The sequence below is a fragment of the Microcaecilia unicolor genome, chromosome 3, assembly GCF_901765095.1.
Source record: "Microcaecilia unicolor chromosome 3, aMicUni1.1, whole genome shotgun sequence".
In the NCBI taxonomy this organism is placed as follows: domain Eukaryota; kingdom Metazoa; phylum Chordata; class Amphibia; order Gymnophiona; family Siphonopidae; genus Microcaecilia; species Microcaecilia unicolor.
In genome coordinates this window covers 53150976-53171468 of record NC_044033.1, presented here as the reverse complement: position 1 = coordinate 53171468, position 20493 = coordinate 53150976, and the positions used below count along the sequence as shown (strand labels likewise).

General features: G+C 43.0%; 1 protein-coding gene across 1 annotated transcript in view; it reads left to right on the top strand.

Annotated features, from left to right (window-relative positions):
* Nucleotides 1–20493, top strand: part of MERTK (MER proto-oncogene, tyrosine kinase) — a gene marked incomplete at its 5' end in the record, with an annotated part of 146225 nt that overhangs the window by 40599 nt on the left and 85133 nt on the right. The window contains 2 exons of the mRNA XM_030194661.1: nt 5061–5147; nt 14412–14527. Coding sequence (XP_030050521.1) covers nt 5061–5147; nt 14412–14527 — 203 coding nt within the window. The remainder of the gene's footprint in view (nt 1–5060; nt 5148–14411; nt 14528–20493) is intronic.

The following is a 20493-nucleotide window of genomic DNA, read 5'->3' as shown; positions in this document are numbered from 1 at the left end:
ATACAAACCTTGCAAAATCACTCAAGCCCTATAAAGCAATTCTACCATGCCATAACACTAACTTCCAGGAGTCAAAGTTCTTCTTAGAAAAAAAAAAAAAAACAACACTGTAAACTACATCAATATACCTACTGGAAAACTAAACAAGCTGGATTAGTTCAGATCAGTCCTACACAGTCACTCGATGCCAACAGAATTCCCGGCCTTTTTCACACACGAACACAGGTAGACCCTCATCAAGTACAGAATAAACCACAAACTAAAAATAGAAACATGAAGACCAACAATTAAACTGAACCCCAAGAAGCCTTACTCTGCATACAGTTCAAAATCAAAGAAATAGAAACAGTGACGCGTCCCTTTGAACCGTGCAAAATATAGAGAGCAGATGTAATTTTCAAAAACTGACTTATTCCAATTGTTACATTAAAAAATTAACAAATCAAAACAATAACTAAGTTGATACCGTCTCGTTGGACTAACTTATTATATTTTTTACTAGTTTTCGGAGGCCAAAAAGCTCCTTCTTTAAGTCAGGACAAGCATACTATTACAGCAGTTTACTGTCCTGATCTGAAGAAGTAGGTTTTGGTCTCTGAAAGCTAGTCACAAGCCCTCAGATTCTATATAAGGCGTGGCAAGTAGCGCATGTTAAATTGTGCATGCAGCCAATTTACACGCTCTACTCAATTGAGTAATGAACCATTCAGTGATGATAATTGGCCGATAACCAATTAGTATTAATTGGCAATAGGTGGAATTTACTTGTGCTTTTTTTAATATGTATTCTAAAAAGAGTGTGCGTAAATTCCAACACATGTATCTGAAAAGGGAGTGCGGCCATGGGATGAGTGTGAGCATGTCGTGGGCATTACTTGAATTTACGCGTGTTGTTGTAGAATTCAAGGGAATGCGCCTACATTTAGCTGTGGGTATTTACACCAGGTTTTCAGTGGCGTAAATGGCCACACCTAAATGTAGACATGTTCCCTGGTCCTATGCACTATTCTATACACCACGCCTAACTTTAGGTACATTATATAGAATAGCGCTAGGCGCATTTATTGGACGCATCTAGGTTTTAGACGCCATTTACAGAATCTGGCCTCAAAATGTGTTTAGTCTAATATAAAGGTGTCACGTTATTTTTTTGTTTTTTTTTCTTTTGTTTAAGTGGACTAACATGGCTACCATGTTACTTCATCTTAAATTAAAAATAAAATTATTTTCTCTATCTTTGCTGTCTGGCCAAATTGTGTTGGTCCCGGTCTCTGTTAACTGTTTTCCTGTTTTGTTTTAACTCTCTTTCCAAGGGTCTTCTGTCCATATGTAATTTTTTTTTGTTCTATCTTTTTCACTTCTTCCACTGCAACTAATGTGAATACTGATCTGTTCCTTTCGGCTTTCTTCCATGTTTTTTCTACCTATCCATTCTGATTTCATTCATATTATCCAGTCTTCAATCTCCCTCTTTTAATTGTTTCTACCTACAGCTTTTCATCTCTTTCCCTCACTCTAGCCTTCCCATTCTCTTTTCTTTTATTCCCCAGTTTTTTTTACTTGCTCTTTCCTCTCTACCTGCTTTCTGTGTTTAGAGCAATGAGTGAAACATTAGTTTATTCAATAACTTGGCCTTGTGAGTAGATTTCTTTCTGAAGGGGTAATGCCTCTATGTCTAAAGAAGGGCTTCCGTATCTCCACTTTTAATTAATGAAAAACTAGATGATTAAAATCCCAAGCAACTACCACCCTGTTTCCTCTATTCCTTTTTTTTTAGCTAAAGTTTTAGAGAATGTTGTCCTTCAGGAGTTACTGGATTTTATTGACCAAAAAACCAATTTGGCTTCCCACCAAAATATAATACAGAAACACTTGTAATATCTGTTTGTGACACTATAAAACATTGTTTCGATTGTGGTCCCAGTACTTTATGGCAACCCTAGACATTTCTGCTGCCTTTGACACAGTGAATCATGGAATTTTATTGGCAAGATTACAGCATTATGGAAATTGGTGTTCCACAGGGATCGGCCTTGTCAGTCATTCTTTTCAGTTTGTATATCGCACTGATCTGAAAGCTATTGACTTGTTTGGGGTTACACTGTAAGATCTATACAGCTGACCTGCAGTTTTATTTTCCTGTTACCTTTTAGTAAGTTCCAATCAAGTATAATTGAGGAAGCTTTGAGGCATTTGACTTAGTCTGTCCGTCTGATTCAAAGATGGTTAACAGTAAATAGATGTCAATTAAATGTTACAAAAACTAAGATCGATAGCTGCTTTACTAATTTTCTCATTGATGGGTGCAATGTACCAATCTTATCAGAAATTTGATACTTGGGTGTTCTCTTGGACTCTTCACTATCACTTAAAAAGTGATATTAAACATGTGATTAAGACTGATTTTTTAAAACCTGTGATTACGTCTGAGATTGTGAGATTTATTATTGCTAACTAATTTTCAGACAATGATGCAGAGCTTTGTGCTAATACATTTTGATTATTCTAATACCTTGTTGATTCGTGTGCCAGCAACTGCCTTAGGGCCATGTTTTCTAAGGTGTGTTAGTGTTTTTAGCGCACCTACACTTAGCAAGTGCGCTAACTGTGTAGGCGCCTGTAGGGATATTATAGTCACGTACATAGTTAACGTGCGTACATGGTTAATGCGCGTTAAAAATGTTAACGCGCCTATAATGCTGCTTAGTAAACAGGGCCCTTAATCTTTACAGGTGGCTCAGAATTCTGCAGCCTGCCTAATTATTAACACCTCAAGATTTGATCATATAACCCCGGTTTGGGCTTCCTTTTATTGGTTGCCAGTTGATAAGAGAATCCGGTTTAAAATTTTGACCTTGGTTTTTAAGATCTTAAAAAATGAAACTCCTTCAATCTTGTCTGTCACTTTGAAAATTTATAAGCCTGTCAGGACTCTGATCTGCTGATAAATTTCTTTTAGAAATCCCAAGTTTCCTTGTAGTTGGTTTGCTTGGTCTTAAATCTTCTACTTTTCAAGTAATGGGTCTTACATTATGGAATTCATTACCTGTTGATTTATGAAAGAATGATTCATATCTGTCAGGAGCAGCTCAAAGCTTATTTATTCCAGAAGGCATTTTCATAATTTTATGAAAAGTAAAGTTGAGTACAGGCTCTCAGTTGTGATATGTGATGTGATGCAAGTTTATTTTCTGAGATTTGTTAACTTTGTATTATTTTGTGTATTTTATGATATTTTGATTATGTATGTTAATTTTATAATTTGCTAGGAACTGTGGACTAAGCAGAATATACATATCTAAATAAATAAATAAATAAATAACCGTGTCATACATCTCTGCTCTCTCCACTCCTGCCATCCAGCATGTCCTCTCTCTCTCTCTCCTGTCATCCAGCATCTCCTCTGTCTCTCCCACCTGCCATCCAGCATCTTCTTTGGTCTCTCTTTCTCCCCCCATCATCCAGAAACTTTTCTAGTATCTCTCTCTCTCCCCCCCCCCCCATTGTCCAGCATCCCCTCTCTGGTTTCATGCTCCCCCCCTAACAGCTAGCACCCCCTCTTGTCTTTCTCTCCCCCCTCCACCATCCAGTATCTCCTTCCTGTCTGGTTTATTATCAAGCTGCAAAGATTTGGAATGTGGTACAAATAAGTATTAAGTCTATGGTTTCCTATCTTTCTTTCTGGAAGTTGTTAAAGTCTTATTTTTTAAAGAAATACTTATTATCTGATAATAATCTTTGAAGGGGATACATTTTAGTCTGTAATATTATTGTTATTTTAGTTTCCCGATTGACCGTAAACAGTTATCTTAAGACGTTACTCAGCTCTGCACTCTAGTTGGGGAAAAAGCAAGTTATAAAAGCCTAAAGTAAAGGAGACCAGAGTTTCAGTGAAAATTGGCTTTACTCAGTATCCAAAGGTCTGCTGGGATATAATAATTCAGCAAAAGCATGAGCAGTACAGTGTGTTTCCTTTAGGCATGTTATCTCAGGCATATGACATTTTGCCAAACTTGTGCCATCTTTACATGTTTTTGGTGAATTGTTGTATCCTATCAGTCTTTCGAACTCCTCAAGCAGGCACAGTTGCTAAAAAATGGCTGTGTTGGGTCCTTGAGACTTTTGTTTGGGATACTGTGTAAAGCCAACTCTCACTGGGACTCTGGTCTCCTCAGTCATTCCCTTTGAGTCCTAGCTTTATTTTTCAGTTCACATCTTTATGGGGTACCGATTCTTCTCTCTCTCTCTCTCTTTTTTTTTTTTTTTAATGTACAAGTAGTGCATAAGTTTGGGGTGGGGAATGGGTATGTACTAGGCAGGCCCAGAAAGTAAACGTGTTTGACATATTCCATAAGCATTGGGCACTCGTACGTCACCAAAATATGTACCCATGCTCCTGTTTGGAATCTTTGTGCATGGTCACTCCTCACTTTCTTCCCCAAACTATCAACTCTACTGTCCCATCCACTCTGCTCCCTTTTTCCTCCCTCCCTCTCTCTGGAACTCGGAGGGGGGGCCTGGAACTCGGAGGGAGGGGAGGGAGGGGGGAATGCACCACCGTTAAAAAAGAAAAATTTCAGCACCCCCAATCATTTTGAATAGTTGGCTCCTATGCAGAGCATTAAGATAATGTACATTACAGCATTAGCAGATGTTATTTTAATGTGATTCCCTTAATGCAGCTTAGAACTTTGCTTCCAATTTTTCTAACTAGTTCACTGAGGCAATGATAGGGTAGGAGAAGCCAACTGCCAACTGCAGCAAGAATGTCTCTGTATCTATCAAATGTTTATATGTCACTACAGCAGTTGGAAGTGTCTAGAAATGTTGGGAATATGTGGTTCTTTGATATATTGACTTAAAACAGGATTGGGAAAACAGGCTTGTAAAAGTGAGACTCATTAGTAAAGTGGCACTAATTAATGGTGGTTTTGAGAACTGCAAGGCTGAAAATCTATGTAATCAGAAGGGCTGGAGTAGAAGAATGAACGATGCTGCCAAATGGTTTTCTTATTGCTAGTTGTTGCCATGGTTGATAGAAGTGTTTGTTTCTCTTGCAGGCCTTCATGAGAGTGCAGTGTTCAGCTGTGAGGCACACAATACCAAGGGACTCACTGCTTCCAATGAAGTGGAGATCAAAGTGAAAGGTAAGCAGAACAGTCTAGTCTGCCTTCATTAGAATGGTGCACTAAACTTCAGCACACAATGCTCTTAAAGCATGAGCTAAATAACACTTTTACTTCCAATGCAGTCAACTAATGGCATGTAAATTACCACAGTGCTAATGGTGGACATATTGCTAAAAGTGTGGTGGTGCGATAAGGATGGTGGTGGGATTTGCAGGATGCTGCTGGCTGCCTCCATGGCTCAGTTATATTTAATTGGTCTGGGTGGGGCGTCTAGTTGCACTGGAGACTCTCTGGTTCATGGCTTCCCTAGGCAGGTGCCACAGGACATGTTGCTTGTAAACACTTTATTCAAAGCATCAGTAGAGGAACCCAACACTGGCTATGTTTCAGTGGGGGAAACTGCCTGCCTCGGGGGTCACAACAATACACTCTGTATACAAGAGTGGCAGATAATCACTGGTGCAGGAAAATGTATGCCACAATGTAAGCAAATAGAAGGGAAGATAGTGTGAAATAGACCACGGACTCCAGAGACAAGGAGGACAAACTTAATGCTTGAGAAGATTCATTAATCAAAGTCTCGGCAGAACGCTGTGTTTCAGCTCAATGGCCTGCATTAGGTGACTTTTCAACAACAACTCATTGATTCAATTTGAAAAGTTTCACATCTGGAGATTTTGAGATCCTTTTGTTGAAAAGACTCCTGATGCAGGCCGTTGGGCCAGAACACAGCGTTGTGTTGAGTCTTTGATCAATAAATCTTCTCAAGCATTAAGAATGTCCTCCTTGTCTCTGGAGTCCATGGTCTATTTCCCACTATATTTCCATCTATCTATCTGTGTTTACTCCCGTGGGACCATAGAGTTCTCCGCCCAGGTGGATTTCTGCTGGAACAATGTAAGCAAAAGCAAAGAGCTTATCATGAGTAGATGCCTAAGCAGCCACCATATCAGTTCAAAAGAAAAAAGCATTTATGTACACACATATGCATGTATATGCTACTAGTCTAATCATTTACACACATATTCAGCACGTGTTAGTTCCTTATTTGTAGAAATGTCCCCTATGGGGGTAATGCTGTAAAGAATCTCATACTTTAAGTGATAACTAGTATAAAAGGCCCGTTTTGGTAGGCAATGAAACAGGCGCTAGCAAGGTAATCCCCCCCCTGCAGCGTCCTTCCTGTCTCCCCTGCCCCCCTGCAGCCACCCATCTGGTCTCAGGACCCCCTCCTCACCAACCCTCCTCTGCCCCTGCAGCCACGCATGTGCAGCGGCCCTCCTCTCTCCCCTGCTCCCCCTGCAACCACCCATGTCCAGCGACTCTCCTCTGCCCCTACCCCCCCCCCCCCCGGGCACATCAACTCCCTCGCCACCTGCAGCCGCCAATACTAACGCTGTCCGGCCGCTGCTGCGTCTCCTGTTGAGCAGCAGCGGCCGGTACAAAAAGAAAAAAGCCAAAATAAGATTTTAAACCTGAAACACGGCTCCGTAGACAGCCATCTGGCATTGGCTGTCATCTCTGCAGCCGCTCCTCCTCTCCCCTCTGACATCGCTGTGCTCCTCCGGGGTCTTCCTGCAGGGGCAGTGACGTGGAGGGGAGAGGAGGAGCGGCTTCAGGCTTTACTGCAAGGCTGCTGGCTTCAGAACGTTGGAGGTGCTTTTTATGGAATCAGCTGAGAATGTGGGCGGAGCTATTATGATGCCTACGAACACCTCAGGCTTCAGGCTTCACTGCAAGGCTGCTGGCTTCAGAATGTTGGAGGTGCTTTTTATTATATAGGATGTTAATGTTTGTGCTCGCTTTGGGATATTTTAATTATTTACATGCAGATGTGATAACATATGGATGTAAGTGACCCCTTATAGAATATCAGCTTATAGAAAAATATGCATCATGATGGGCAGACAAACAGCAAAAAAGAACGAAAGGAGCCAACCCACACATCAGGATGTTGTGAAGTGTTTTGTGCCATTACTACATCAGATGCTGTCCAGGTTGAGAAAACTTTCAGCTTTCTGGTGACATTTCCACAATGCAGCATGGTAGAGAGATGTTTAGTGTACTTCATATTAGGACCCCTAATGAAGGCAAGTTGATTGCCAAAACAGTGCAGTATTGGGTTTTCTTCAATTTGAAGTACCTTCTGTAACCTGCCTTGATGGGCACTTATACTGGATTTGGTTTCTAGAAGACTGTTTTTAGTAATAAGGGGCCCTTTTATTAAGGCGCTTAGGCACCTACGCACATCCAGCATGCGTCAGTTTGGAACTTACGCCCAGCTACCGCGTGCTCCTGGCGGTAATTCCATTTTTTACGCGCAGCAGAAAATACTTTTTATTTTCTACCGTGTGGCGCTAACTGGGCAGTTCTCGATATGGTTTGTCGTGGAACATAAAAGAACATTATGCGTTTATAGCGTGGGAGTGCTTTACATCTGGCATTATACAGTGGGCTCACACGCTCTAATTGTTCCAAGAAGGAGGCAGCGATGAATCTCTTCATTGGATTATGACAGCGTCTAATCCAATGAAGAGATTCATCGCTGCCTCCTTCTTGGAACAATTAGAGCGTGTGAGCCCACTGTATAATGCCAGATGTAAAGCACTCCCACGCTATAAACGCATAATGTTCTTTTATGTTCCACAACAAACCATATCGAGAAGTCAGCTTTGGAGCAGTTCATTGGCCCAAACATTAAGTATTATACAGTGCCTAAGTTGCTTTCATTGACTTCTATTACATTATAGTGCAGTGGACAATCAGCACATAAGTATTTCAAGGAATTGGTGTATGAAATATTATAAGAGAGACATTCTCTACGTATATATTTGAAATTTGTTCAGGTGCAAGACACTGGATGAAGTGAAAGAGAGAATTGATCCAGATATTTTAATATATGGTTTTGAGTTATAGTTTTCTGAGCACATGGAAAGTTTTTTTTGCTCACTTGAAAACAAAAATTAGTGGAGAAGTTCTATGATCGAGACACTTGTCCACCCCTAGAGGCATAAATCACTTCGGTGTAGTCTCACTTGGGTGAGTTTACACTCTGAGGCTTCTCCACCACTAAATAAAATATTTTGAATATTTAGTTCACTTCAGTTATCTGGATCATTTCCCCCTCCCCCCCCCCCTTTTTTTTCATTTCATCCTTCATTAGACTCTGGTTTTTTATTGTTTTCACAAATATTACACAGCATGCCCCTCCCCAGTTACCAAGGAAACTAAAACATATCCAGGTTGCCTTGATTTGGGAGCTGATCTGTTGGTATTCTGAGCTCCCCTTCCCTACGGCTCCGATTTATATTTGAGTTTTAATATTGTACTCCGCCTAGAATTTTATTTTATATTTTTTAAATAAATACATTTTTTAAAATATGGCATGAAAATGGAATAACAGAAATAACTTCCACACTTTACAAAAAAAAAAAGGCATAGAAAGGGTTAGACTCTGGGCAAGTCACTTAACCCTCCATTGCCCCATGTAAGCCGCATTGAGCCTGCCATGAGTGGGAAAGCGCAGGGTACAAATGTAACAAAAATAAAATAGATACTATTGGAGATTCTACATGGAATGTTGCTATTCCACTAGCAACATTCCATGTAGAAGGCTGCGCAGGCTTCTGTTTCTGTGAGTCTGACGTTCTGCACGTACGTGCAGGACGTCAGACTCACAGAAGCAGAAGCCTGCGCGGTCACATTGGTGATCTGCAAGGGCCGACTTCTACATGGAATGTTGCTAGTGGAATAGCAACATTCCATGTAGAATCTCAAATAGTAGCAACAGTGGAGGAGTGACCTAGTGGTTAGGGCGGTGGACTTTGGTGCTGAGGAACTGAGTTCAATTCCCACTTCAGGCACAGGCAGCTCCTTGTGACTCTGGGCAAGTCACTTAACCCTCCATTGCCCCATGTAAGCCACATTGAGCCTGCCATGAGTGGGAAAGCGCGGGATACAAATGTAACCCAAAAAAAAAAACCTGCACAGAGTCGCAGGTACCCTTCTGGGCAGATTGGATGGGCCATGTTGGTCTTTATTTGCCGTCATTTACTATATTACTGTGTTAAAGGAGAAGAGGAAATAGCTACTTCTCTTTTTACAGTATTGCATGGTTCATAATCTGACTTCTCGGGTGTTTCCATTTCTGTTTTTGTCTGAATATTTCTGTTTTTTTTAATTTGTGGTCCCTTTCTGTATTAGGTGAAGGCCTGTCCATGTTCAGCAATCTGCCAACCTATAGTTTTATGTAGGGATCTGTTGCTATCACCTCAGTAGGAGGTGTACTCATTTTCTAGCACCCACTGTAATATTATGTTCCATAAATGAGTTTGTTCCTGTTTGGGTTCATGTTGATTGGTACACTAAAAGGGGCATTTTTGATAAGTCTAAATCTGATTTTGGACGTTTTGCTGAAAACGTCCAAAAATGAAGTGACGAACATAGTGTTTTTCAACCAGAAAAACACCTGTCTTTTTATTTCAAAAATGGCCATTTCCTAGACATTTTGTGCTTAGTGTATTTTACTTTTGTGACCATTTTCGAAAAAAAAAAAAAAAAAAAAAGTTCCAAGGGAAAACCGCACAAAAACAAGCCATTAGGATGTCTCAGGGCCAGCATTTTTAATAGACTGACCACACAGCCATCTCAGCAGAGCAGTGAGGCACCCTAGGGGGCACTTCAGTGGTCTTTATATAAAAGGTCCCAGGTACACATCTCACAGTTACCTCCTTACATTTTATGGGGAGCCCTCCAAAAGCCACCAAAAACCTACTGTACCCAACTGTACACCATTACAAAAGCCCTTATGCCTGCAGGTGACACCTATATGTGGGTACAATAGGTTTTTGGTGGGTTTTGGAGGGCTCACACTTTCCACCACAAGTGTAACTGTTTAGAGTGGGATATGGGCCTGGTCCCCTTCTGTACAGTGCACTGTACCAACCACTAGGCTACTCCATGGACCTGCTTGCTGCTCTAGGACTGACCATAACATCTGAAGCTGTCATAGAGGCTGGTATGTACTGTTTCTTTCACATTTTTGGGGGGTGGGAGGGGGTCATGCCTCAATCCATCCAGTGGTCAATTAGAGTATCTTTTTCTGATTTAGTCATGGTTGAAACAGGTCTAGATCAAAATGTCTGACTTTTAACCCTGACTTTGTTCATTATGGCAGAAAAATATCCAAGTTCTGGGAACATCTAAATCCTGCCCCCGACACACCCTCTTGTGATTTGGGCATACTGCAGATGAACTGCATAGAAAAATGTCTTTAAAATGGGTTTCAAAAACAGCAATTTGGATGTTTTGAACAAAAAAAAAACATCCATCTGCTGCTTTGTGGTGCTTTTTGGACATTTTTTGGTTTCAAAAAATGAGCCCCTAAGTTGTCTTATGTAGGGTTTTCAGCCTGGTAATGGAGAGAGCTTGTGTTGCTATTCCTAAGGTAGCATGAAGATTAGAATTTTTTTCAGTTTGCTAAGTAGAGGAAATATCCTACTTCTGCTCTGCACCCATTATTGAGGGACTTTCTGTAAATGCAGGATGTGTTTTTACAGAACTGGACTTCAGGGTTTATACTGAGGTCATGTCCCATTTTGTACAGATTAACTACCATATGGGGGGTAGGTGACATTCTTAATGCTTCAAAGTATGGTTATAGTTATAATTTTATTAAGGTATGGCTGTTTACATGTTTGTCTTGGCTGTGTGTTTATTTATTTGTTACATTTGTATCCCACATTTTCCCACCTATTTGCAGGCTCAATGTGGCTTACATAGTATCGTAAAGGCGTTCGCCAATTCTGGTATGAACAAATACAGTAATGTGGTAGAATAAAGTTCGTGTGTACAGACACATTAGGGAATCGTAGAGAGGAAGAGTTATTATATGTCCATTATGAGCTTTGGTTTCGTTGTGTTGCAGGGTACAGGCATTTAAGTTGGGTCGGTAGGGTATGCCTTTTTGAACAGATTAGTTTTTAATGATTTCTGGAAGTTTAGGTGATCATAAGTTGTTTTCACGGCTTTTGGTAATGCATTCCATAGTTATGTGCTTATGTAGGAAAAGCTGGATGCATAGATTGATTTGTATTTGAGTCCTTTGCAGTTTGGGTAGTGGAGATTTAGGTATGTTCGTGTTGATCCTGTTGTGTTTCTGGTTGGTAGGTCTATGAGGTCTGTCATGTATCCCAGGGCTTCGCCATAAATAATTTTATGAACCAGGGTGCAGATTTTGAAAGTAATACGTTCTTTGATTGGGAGCCAGTGCAGTTTTTCTTGGAGGGGTTTGGTGCTTTCAAATCACGTTTTCCCAAATATCACCTTTAGAACGGGTTCTTCAGTATCTCATGATGTTTGATACGACAAAGGAAAAAATATGTAAAGATGATTGTGCCTTGGGAGGTGATTCAGCATTTACTGGATTCATAAGTTGGGGAGGGGGGGTAAAAGGGGGCCCATCCACAGAAATGTGCCCAGTGCCATATATATGGTTAAAGTGACACTTGTTACTGGACACTTTTTCCAGCTGAATCAAATACATACAAACCCATACATCAGGATGTTGTAAAATGGCTCAGTTTATTACCAAATCCAGTGTAAGTGCCCATCAAAGCAGGGTACAGAAGGTACTTCAAATTGAACAAAACCCAATACTGCACTGTTTTGGCAATCAACTTGCCTTCATTAGGGGTCCTAATATGAAGTACACTAAACATCTCTCTACCGTGCTGCACTGTGGAAATGTCACCAGAAAGCTGAAAGTTTTCTCCGCCTGGACAGTGTCTGTTGTATTAATGGCGTAAAACATTTTATAACATCCCGATGTGTGGGTGGGTTCCTTCCGTTCTTTTTTTTTCTATCTGTCTGCCCATCATGTCATGGTGCGTCTTAGCACAAAAAAAAAAAAAAGACATTAAAAACAGAGTGAACAATGCAAACCAGGCAAGGGAAGGAGCAAAAGAGCACTAGAGCATTGTTTCCTAAACTGGGTCACAGAAACAGGTCTGCTTCTCCTTTTGACTCCACTATGACCCGTACCCAGTAATGGCACTCGGCATGGTGCCTGTTGTGTGAGCTTTATGTGACACTGGAAACCAATGCAGAGAACTGGAGTCTTTGAGTGCAAGCTAAGCACAGGCCCTGTGCTTGCGGTGACTACTGTTGCCACCACTGCTGCTGTTGCTGCTAACTTCATAATTTGGATAAATGACCCTGACAGTACTTTGTTATGAGATATAAGACTTCATTTTTGATATTCTCAGCCTTTCTAAGCTGTGGGCTTCAGACCCTCATCTGTCTCTGGACTGAGTATTGGTGATGCTTGGTCCTTATGGAACACCTTTTTTACTGAGAGGTTAGCAGGACTGCCAAGGGGGTCCAGTTTTTGAAAGGAAGATTTTAGTACACGCCCCTAGCCCTGCCCTACTCCACCCTAGCCCTGTCCAGTCAACTTGATTGTCCCATCCAGTATCACCCTGTCTCTCTCTCTCTCTCTCTTTCTGTCTCTTTTTCCTCCAGCATCATCCCGTCTCTTTCTGTCTCTCTTCCCCCATCCAACATCACCCCATCTGTCTGTCTGTCTCTCTGACTCTCTTCTCTTCATCCAGTATCACCCCATCTCTCTCTGTTCCCACCATCCAGCATCACTCCCTCTCTCTTTCTCTTCCCATCATCCGGCATCATCCCACCTCTCTGTCTCTCTCCCCTCCCCCAATCCAGCACTGCCTTATATCCCTCCATGTCTTCCCCAACCTCCTACTCTAGCATTACCCTTTTTCTCTAGGTTTCCCCTCCCTCCCATTTACCCTGTTGCTGCTCTCCTTGATCAACTTCGGCAAAAACAGAAAAGACACAGACACGGGACCATTTCCCTGTGCACCTTGCTGCTGGTTTTGCCAATCTTGCCCTCCTCTAACAAACCTATTGAATTGAAGAGGAGTGGGACCAGCAGATCCAGGAGCGGCGCACATAGGAAAATGGTAGAGCGCTTGCGTCTTTTCGTCTTTTCTGTTGCTATTATGGTTGTCACCGCTGCTACAGTGTTGGCAACAGGAGTGAGGGAAAGTTCAGGTTGGGACTAGGGAGTTTGGCGGGAGACTTACCCATTTTTGCAGGAGTGCAGGAGATGGCCCACCAAAGCGAGAGTCTCCCACTGAATTCAGGAGGCTTGGCAGGTCTGCGTAAGATTAGACTGTTCCTAAGAAAGATATTGTGATCAACCCCAACCTAAATCTGTTTCTTTGATTCACTGCTGCATTAAGATTACTAAGGGGTCCTTTTACAGAACAGTGGTAAGCCCAATGCGGGCTTACCGCTTGCTCTTCCAGGACTGCTGTTGACCCAACACAGCCGCCGGCAGTAGTCCCACTGGTGGTAGTCCCACCCCAAGCGCGCACCATTTCCAGGGGAAAAAGAAACCCCCCAGAAATGACTTGCATGGCGGTAACCAGGCATCACCACTCACTGCCTGGTTACTGCCGGGTTAACGCAGGAGCCCTTATCGCCGCCTCAGTGGGTGTCGGTAAGGGCTCCCTGTCGCATGGCCACACGGTAAGTGTTCTATTACTGCATGGCCATGTGTGTCTGAGGACTTTTTACCCGCTGTGGTAAAAATGGCCCTGGTGCTCGGGAAAAATGGCCCCCACCGCTAGCTCAGGGCCCTTTTTCCCGCAGCTTGGTAAAAGGATTCCTATGGCAGGAACTGAAAAGGTCAGAAAGGGTTTGGAGGCTGTCATTCTCCACTGATAACCTTGAATTTTTTAATGTGAGATTGTATGTCTGAATATATGCATGCCTGCAAGAAATACTTATCGTAAGTCCAAAGTTAGTTGACCCTCAAGTGACCAAAGGAACTTTTTGAAACACTAAAGCATCTTACACAAGGTAAACATTCCAATGTCAAAATCTAGTAATTTCTGTTCATTCTTTTATTCTTCGGAATCTTTTGACCAACAGTTATTACCTGCTGACACCTTGCTGATTGCTGCCAGTATGTGGTTGACTTTTGACACAATTCCCGAGATTGAGATCTGCTCAAAGGTCTGAAGCATAGTATGCCCTGTCATGATCCATTCTTACTTGATGCTGCAACAGTTATGTGATAACGTGGCACCTGATTTGACTAGCGTAGTAACCTTGTTTAATAGTAACAATTGGTTATGCTACTGTATTTCCTCCTACACTCCAGGCACCTAGTGTTGGTATATCAGCTTGTATGCAGCACTGCCGTATTTTTACATTTACGGTTTTATTTAATTATTTTGTGTCTGCTTTATTCAGAACTTCCCTCACCACCCACTGAAGTGAAGGCTGTGAAGAAAGCAGCGGACAGCATCTTGTTGTCTTGGCAACCAGGATTTGATGGCTACTCTTTCTTCAGGAGCTGCCGAATATGGGTAAAATTGTAGAATGAGTAAAGTGAAGTGGACGTCCAGCATTCCTTGGGCCTAGCATAAAGTTATGATAAGTACATCGAGGAGTGTGAAATCAGCGAGACGCTGCACACCTAGAAACTATTAGTCTATCCAAGACAGTGGCGCAAAGAGAAGGGTGATGAAAATTTTGTTGGATAAGGAGTGATAGTAAACATTTGTGCTCTAAGGCTGGCAGTGTGAACGGGAATTAGTGGATAGAATACAATAATATAATACAATAAAAACACTTATATTCTGCTATTATTCTAAAATATAGTTCAGTGCAGATTACAGTTTAAGAAATTAGCCACTCTCTAGGAATAATACAGTACTGCACTGTGTCACATGGAGGGGCATAATTGAACAGCACCGGCCATCTATATGGCTGGCACCGCAAAAGGCAGTCCCAAACCGTATTATCGAAAAAGATGGCCGGCCATCTTTCGTTTCAATAATACGGTTGGGGCCGGCCAAATGTCAGAGATGGCCGGGTTTGAGATGGCCGGCATCGGTTTTCACCGATAATGGAAACCAATGCTGGCCATCTCAAACCCGGCCAAATCCAAGGCATTTGGTCGTGGGAGGAGCCAGCATTTGTAGTGCACTGGTCCCCATGACATGCCAGGACACCAACCGGCATTGAAAAATTGCTCCCAGGTGCATATCTCCCTTACCTTGTGTGCTGAGCCCCCCAAATCCCCCCTAAAACCCACTCCCCACAACTGTACACCATTACTATAGCCCTTATGGGTGAAGGGGGGGCACCTAGATGTGGGTACAGTGGGTTTTGGGGGGGTTTGGAGGGCTCCCATTTACCACCACAAGTGTAACAGGTAGGGGGGATGGGCCTGGGTCCGCCTGCCTGAAGTGCACTGCACCCACAAAAAACTGCTCCAGGGACCTGCATACTGCTGTCATGGAGCTGGGTATGACATTTCAGGCTGGCATAGAGGCTGGCAAAAAAGGTTTTTTTTTTTTTTTTGGGTGGGTGGGAGGGGGTTGGTGACCACTGGGGGAGTAAGGGGAGGTCATCCCAGATTCCCTCTGGTGGTCATCTGGTCAATTGGGGCACTATTTTGAGACTTGGTCCTAAAAATAAATGGACCAAGTGAAGCCGGCGAAATGCTCCTCAGAGCCGGCCTTCTTTTTCCCATTATCGGCTGAAGCCGGCCATGTCTTAACAACGCCCCCGTCCCGCCTTCCATACCCTGCGGAAACACCCACTTTAACTTTGACCGGCTCCGCGACGGAAAGCAGTTGGAGCTGGCCAAAATCGGCTTTCTATTATACCGATTTGGCCAGGTTCAGGAGATGGCCAGCCATGTCCTGATTTGTGTCGGAAGATGTCCGGCGATCTCTTTCGAAAATAAGCAGGATAGATAAAACAATGATCAAGAACTACATAAATTTCTGAAACAGATAAGTTTTAAATTTTCTCCTGAAGATCATATTCTGAGTTTCCTTCCTAATAACTAATGGTAAAGAATTCCAATAAAAAGAAAACAACAATTTAAGCTTAGAATGAATAGACTAGTTTTCTGTTAGCTTCTGTGTTACTAATACTAAGTAAGCTCCAAACTGTGGCAAAAACCTTTTCATAAATAAGTTTCTGTCTTCTTTGGAGGGGTATAGAGTGCTACACATAGGGTAATTTTATAACAGGTCTCCTAGGTTAATTGGGCAAAAAAAGGCGCCCATTTTTATCCTGTTTTATATAGACAATAGCCAGCCAATGTTCAACACTGCTTAACCAGCCAGGAATGGCTCCTGGACAGTTAAATAACCCTTAACTGGCTAAGTGCTAATATTCAGTGAAAGATAGCCGGTTATCTCCGCTGTCACATCCGTTGCTCCCTCCGGCTGCTCCTCCGCGGGGAGCAGGAGCCTGCATCCTCCACGACGAAGGCCGGCCTTCTTGAGGCCACGGAGAGGAGCCGGGGCTCGCCGGGGTGATGGCCGCCCAGTCTGAGGCCGGAGGCCGGCGATCGCGGCTGCCGGACTATCGATCGCCGGCTACGGGGGCTGTGTTTGCGCCAGTAAGGGAAATGGCGCCGAGGCGCTATGGCTGGCGTTCCCTTCATTCTTGGGCGCGGGAACCCCAAGCTCCGCCTCAGAGGAGTTAGACTGGAAGGCCAGCACGATAGACCCGCCTGGGAGGTCGGTCAGAGCCAATCAGAAGAGTTCCGTCGATAACCAAGTTCTGATTGGCCGGCTATGTCTACAGGGGCTGGGCGGCTGACTGCCGAACAGTATTTAAGGAATGAGTCTGAGGTAGGAGGTTGCTTCAGGTTCTGTTACCCGAGGCCATTCTCCGTGGTTCCTGTGTTCCGTTGATTTCCTGGTGTTGCTGATTTTGGACTGTTTCCTGGTTTTCTCTGCTAGCTGCCTGCCTTGACCTCTTGCCTGACTCTGACTACGTTGTTAGCTGCCTGCCTTGACCTCTTGCCCGACTCTGACCACGTTGTTAGCTGCCTGCCTAGATCTGCTGCCTGTTTGTGGACTCTCTATTCCATCTGCCCGCTTCTATCCTGGTTCCAGTCCAGGTCAGTCCGTCAACCCCGTTGCTCCTGAAGTCCCGTTGACCGCCTGCAGCTGGGGGCTCAACCCTTGGTGAACGGCGGTCGCCGCGGGTGAAGACTTGGGGTTGCACGGCTGTCCTTTGAGGTCCTTCGGGGCCTTACGGGACCTAAGGGCTCACCTTCCTTGCGGACAAGACATCCGCTGAATATTACCGCATAGCACATAGGGCCCGATTCTATATATGGCGCCTAAAACTACCACGTGTTAGGCAATTATGACTAAGCGTATTCTAAATGCCACTTGTAAATCTATGCGCGGTATTTAGAATACACTTAGGCATAGTTCATGTGACTAAAGGCTTCGCTTAACACAAGGCTATTTCTACTTCAGGAAGCAGGTGAAAGCTTGGCTCTTCAACCAGTCCTTTAATGGAAGAAGTAACTAATCTTGTTAGTCTCACTCACACACGCAAAGAATGACATGGGCTGCACATACTGTAGCAGGACATGTTTATCCACTCCTACCCTAGCTGAGATAATATTAAACCATCTCTGAAATCATGTGCAACTTTCTTCAAATTAATCACCTTACTTTCTAACTCTTCTTACTCTCTTACCTATCTGTATGTTCCATCTTTGCTTTACCCTTCACTATCAATTAAAATGTTCTATTACATATTGTGTTGACATTGTAAGTAGTAATTGACGAAGCCCCAGTTGGCGAAACGAGACCATTGCATTGAGGGAGGAGGTTGGTAGAGGACCAGTGATTATATGTTTGTGACTACACTGATATAATCTTATTGATTAAAAAGGTGTCACTGGTCTGAGGTCCTCTCCCCCTCCGTGATTAATCCACTGTTTCACAACTGATGTATAATAGCCGCTGTGTTTTGTTGTTATGAAGTAGTATACTATGCCATACTTTTATTGTTATTTGAATATTTTTATTGCTGTAATTGCCTGTTGCACATGTTTGATCTGTTCTTACTGTACACCACCTTGAGTGAATTCCTTCAAAAAGGTGGCAAATAAATCCTAGTAACAAACTAACTAACTAAATAAATCAATGCGCATCCATTTAGAACAACGAAAAGCTGGTGTAAATCGCTGCGCATAGATTTACGCGCATTGGCCCATATTTTATAACACATGTAGATTTTGGAATGCCCATGAAACACCCATTTCCACACCCCTAAGCATGCCCCTTTTTGCCTGCGCACGTTAGAATTTAGGCACAGTCCATTACAGGATACGCTTAGCCATGTACGTTCATAAATTCTAATTTTTGCCAATTAGTGCTCATTATTGCTTGTTAAGAGCTGTTAACACTTAGCAGCTTGCTAAAACAATTAATCTACGTGCGTAGTTATAGAATACGCCTAGATTTACCTGTGGAACCTCGCATAACTCTAGGCGAATCCGGCAGATAGCGGCTAACCAACTATATCACACGATTTAACCAGCTAGCTGTGATTATTCAGTGCTTTGCCAATTAAGTTTAGTGGCCAAATTGGACTGCCTAAATAGCAGGCCTATCTTTGGCCTCTATAAACTTAACTGGCCAGTGCAGCATATTAAGTTGGCTGGTTAAGTTTAAGGTGGCCAAAGAAACCCCAGATATTCAATGCCAGTCACCGGAAACAGCCCAGCATTGAATATTCAGGCTCAGCACCAATCGCAGCATTGAATATCTGGGGTTTCTTTGGCCACCTTAAACTTAACCAGCCAAAAACACACGATTATTTCCACTTATTAAGTAGAGTATATCAGATATAATTGTAGTGGAATTTTGCCAGCTAGTCAGATCTATTCTACAAATAAGCTTTTATACTTGTACTGCGCATATTTTTAGGCATGACATAATTTATGAGACCTATTACATAAATAAATCAAGCACAATTGTTAAACACAATTTTGTATAGGTTGTGTAGGTCAGACAAAGGGACGCCCAAGTTGGGATGTTCACAATTTGTAGTCTGAACAGAGAGCTTTTTGTAAGGCTGCAGGGAAAATACAGTCTTTAGAAGCACATACAGAGGGGACAACCATTTTACAAAAAAAAAAAATTAACAGAGTGAAAAGTGTCAGTACCCCTCCTCCAATGCACCTGGGTAGCTCTTCCTCGGGCTCCTTAGGGTTGGGGAAAACCCCTTGAGACTCCAAAAAACACAGTCTATGACAGTTCTCCAAAACCCTTTATTAATCCTCTTCTTCAGTTCGCACACACAGCTAGAGTGCAGTTTCTCACCCACGGTTCCAGTTCAAAAACACAGGAAAAAAAATGCAGTTCCTCTCCTCCAGTTCAAGTTCCAAAACACAGGGAAAAAAATGCAGTTTCTCTCCCACAGTTCGAGTTCATAACACAGGGAATAATGCAGTCCTACTCATAGCCCCACTCCTCCAGGAACTGCTCCCCTTATATCGGAGACATATGTCTCAGCTGGGAGAACAGAGCAGATATATAGTCCTTTTTCTTCCTCCCAGATACCTGAGCCCAAGCAGAAATCTCCATAGGCTCTGCTACCTCCATGGGTTCTCTTTCCTCAGCTCCTCCTCCCCCTCCTCCAACCTCCCATTCCATTAATTCATCTCCATCTGGGCTTCTCAGCTGTTGCCCTTCTGCCTCATTGGTGTCCATCAGCCAGTCCCCATTCTCTCTCTCAGCGTTCTCCACCTGGTACCTCCCAGCCTCCTCCATTTCCATTTCTCCCTCACACCGCAGGGGATGCTGGGCCTTGGAGTCCTCCTCCCTTCCTCTGAGTCTGGTCCGCCTACAGCCTCTAGGGGGCCTGCCCTTCCCGCCTGCAGGATTCTGGGCTTTGTAGTCCCGCTCTTCAGGTACCAGACTGCCTGTTCTGCCTCTGTCCCTAGCTTCCTCTCCTTTTTCCCCCTTAGGTGCCTCACAAAAGATATATTGGATGGTCTCATTAGTGTTTAATGTATCGTTGATTATATTTCCTTCCTTTCTTGATATGTTGCTATAACTTCAGAATATTCATCCATTGATAAAAATAAATAAATAAATAAAAACAGATTGAAAAAAAAAATGTCATCACTCTTGTCGAAGTTTCACTACCTGTACATAAAAGTACCAGATTTTTGCAAAAATGCACATCCAAAGTGAAGAAGCCAAGCTCCAAAGCTCAATTTTTTTTTTTTTTGCGGTTCGAGATGATTTTAAACACCAGAGAGAAGAGACAACTCAGGGGGTGGACTGACAGTTTTCTGGGCCCTCTGGCAATAAGAGCCATGGGCCCTTAACCACCTGTCAAAAATGATTGAAGTAGATGGAAGCTAGGGGAGAACGGGCCCCCTACTGCTGTGGCCTTCCAGCACTGCTCTATTGTTCTAATAGTCAGTCTGCTGCTGGTACATCTTCTCCATCAATCATTCCTTCAAAACCCAAATCCAAATAAGCAGTTAGCT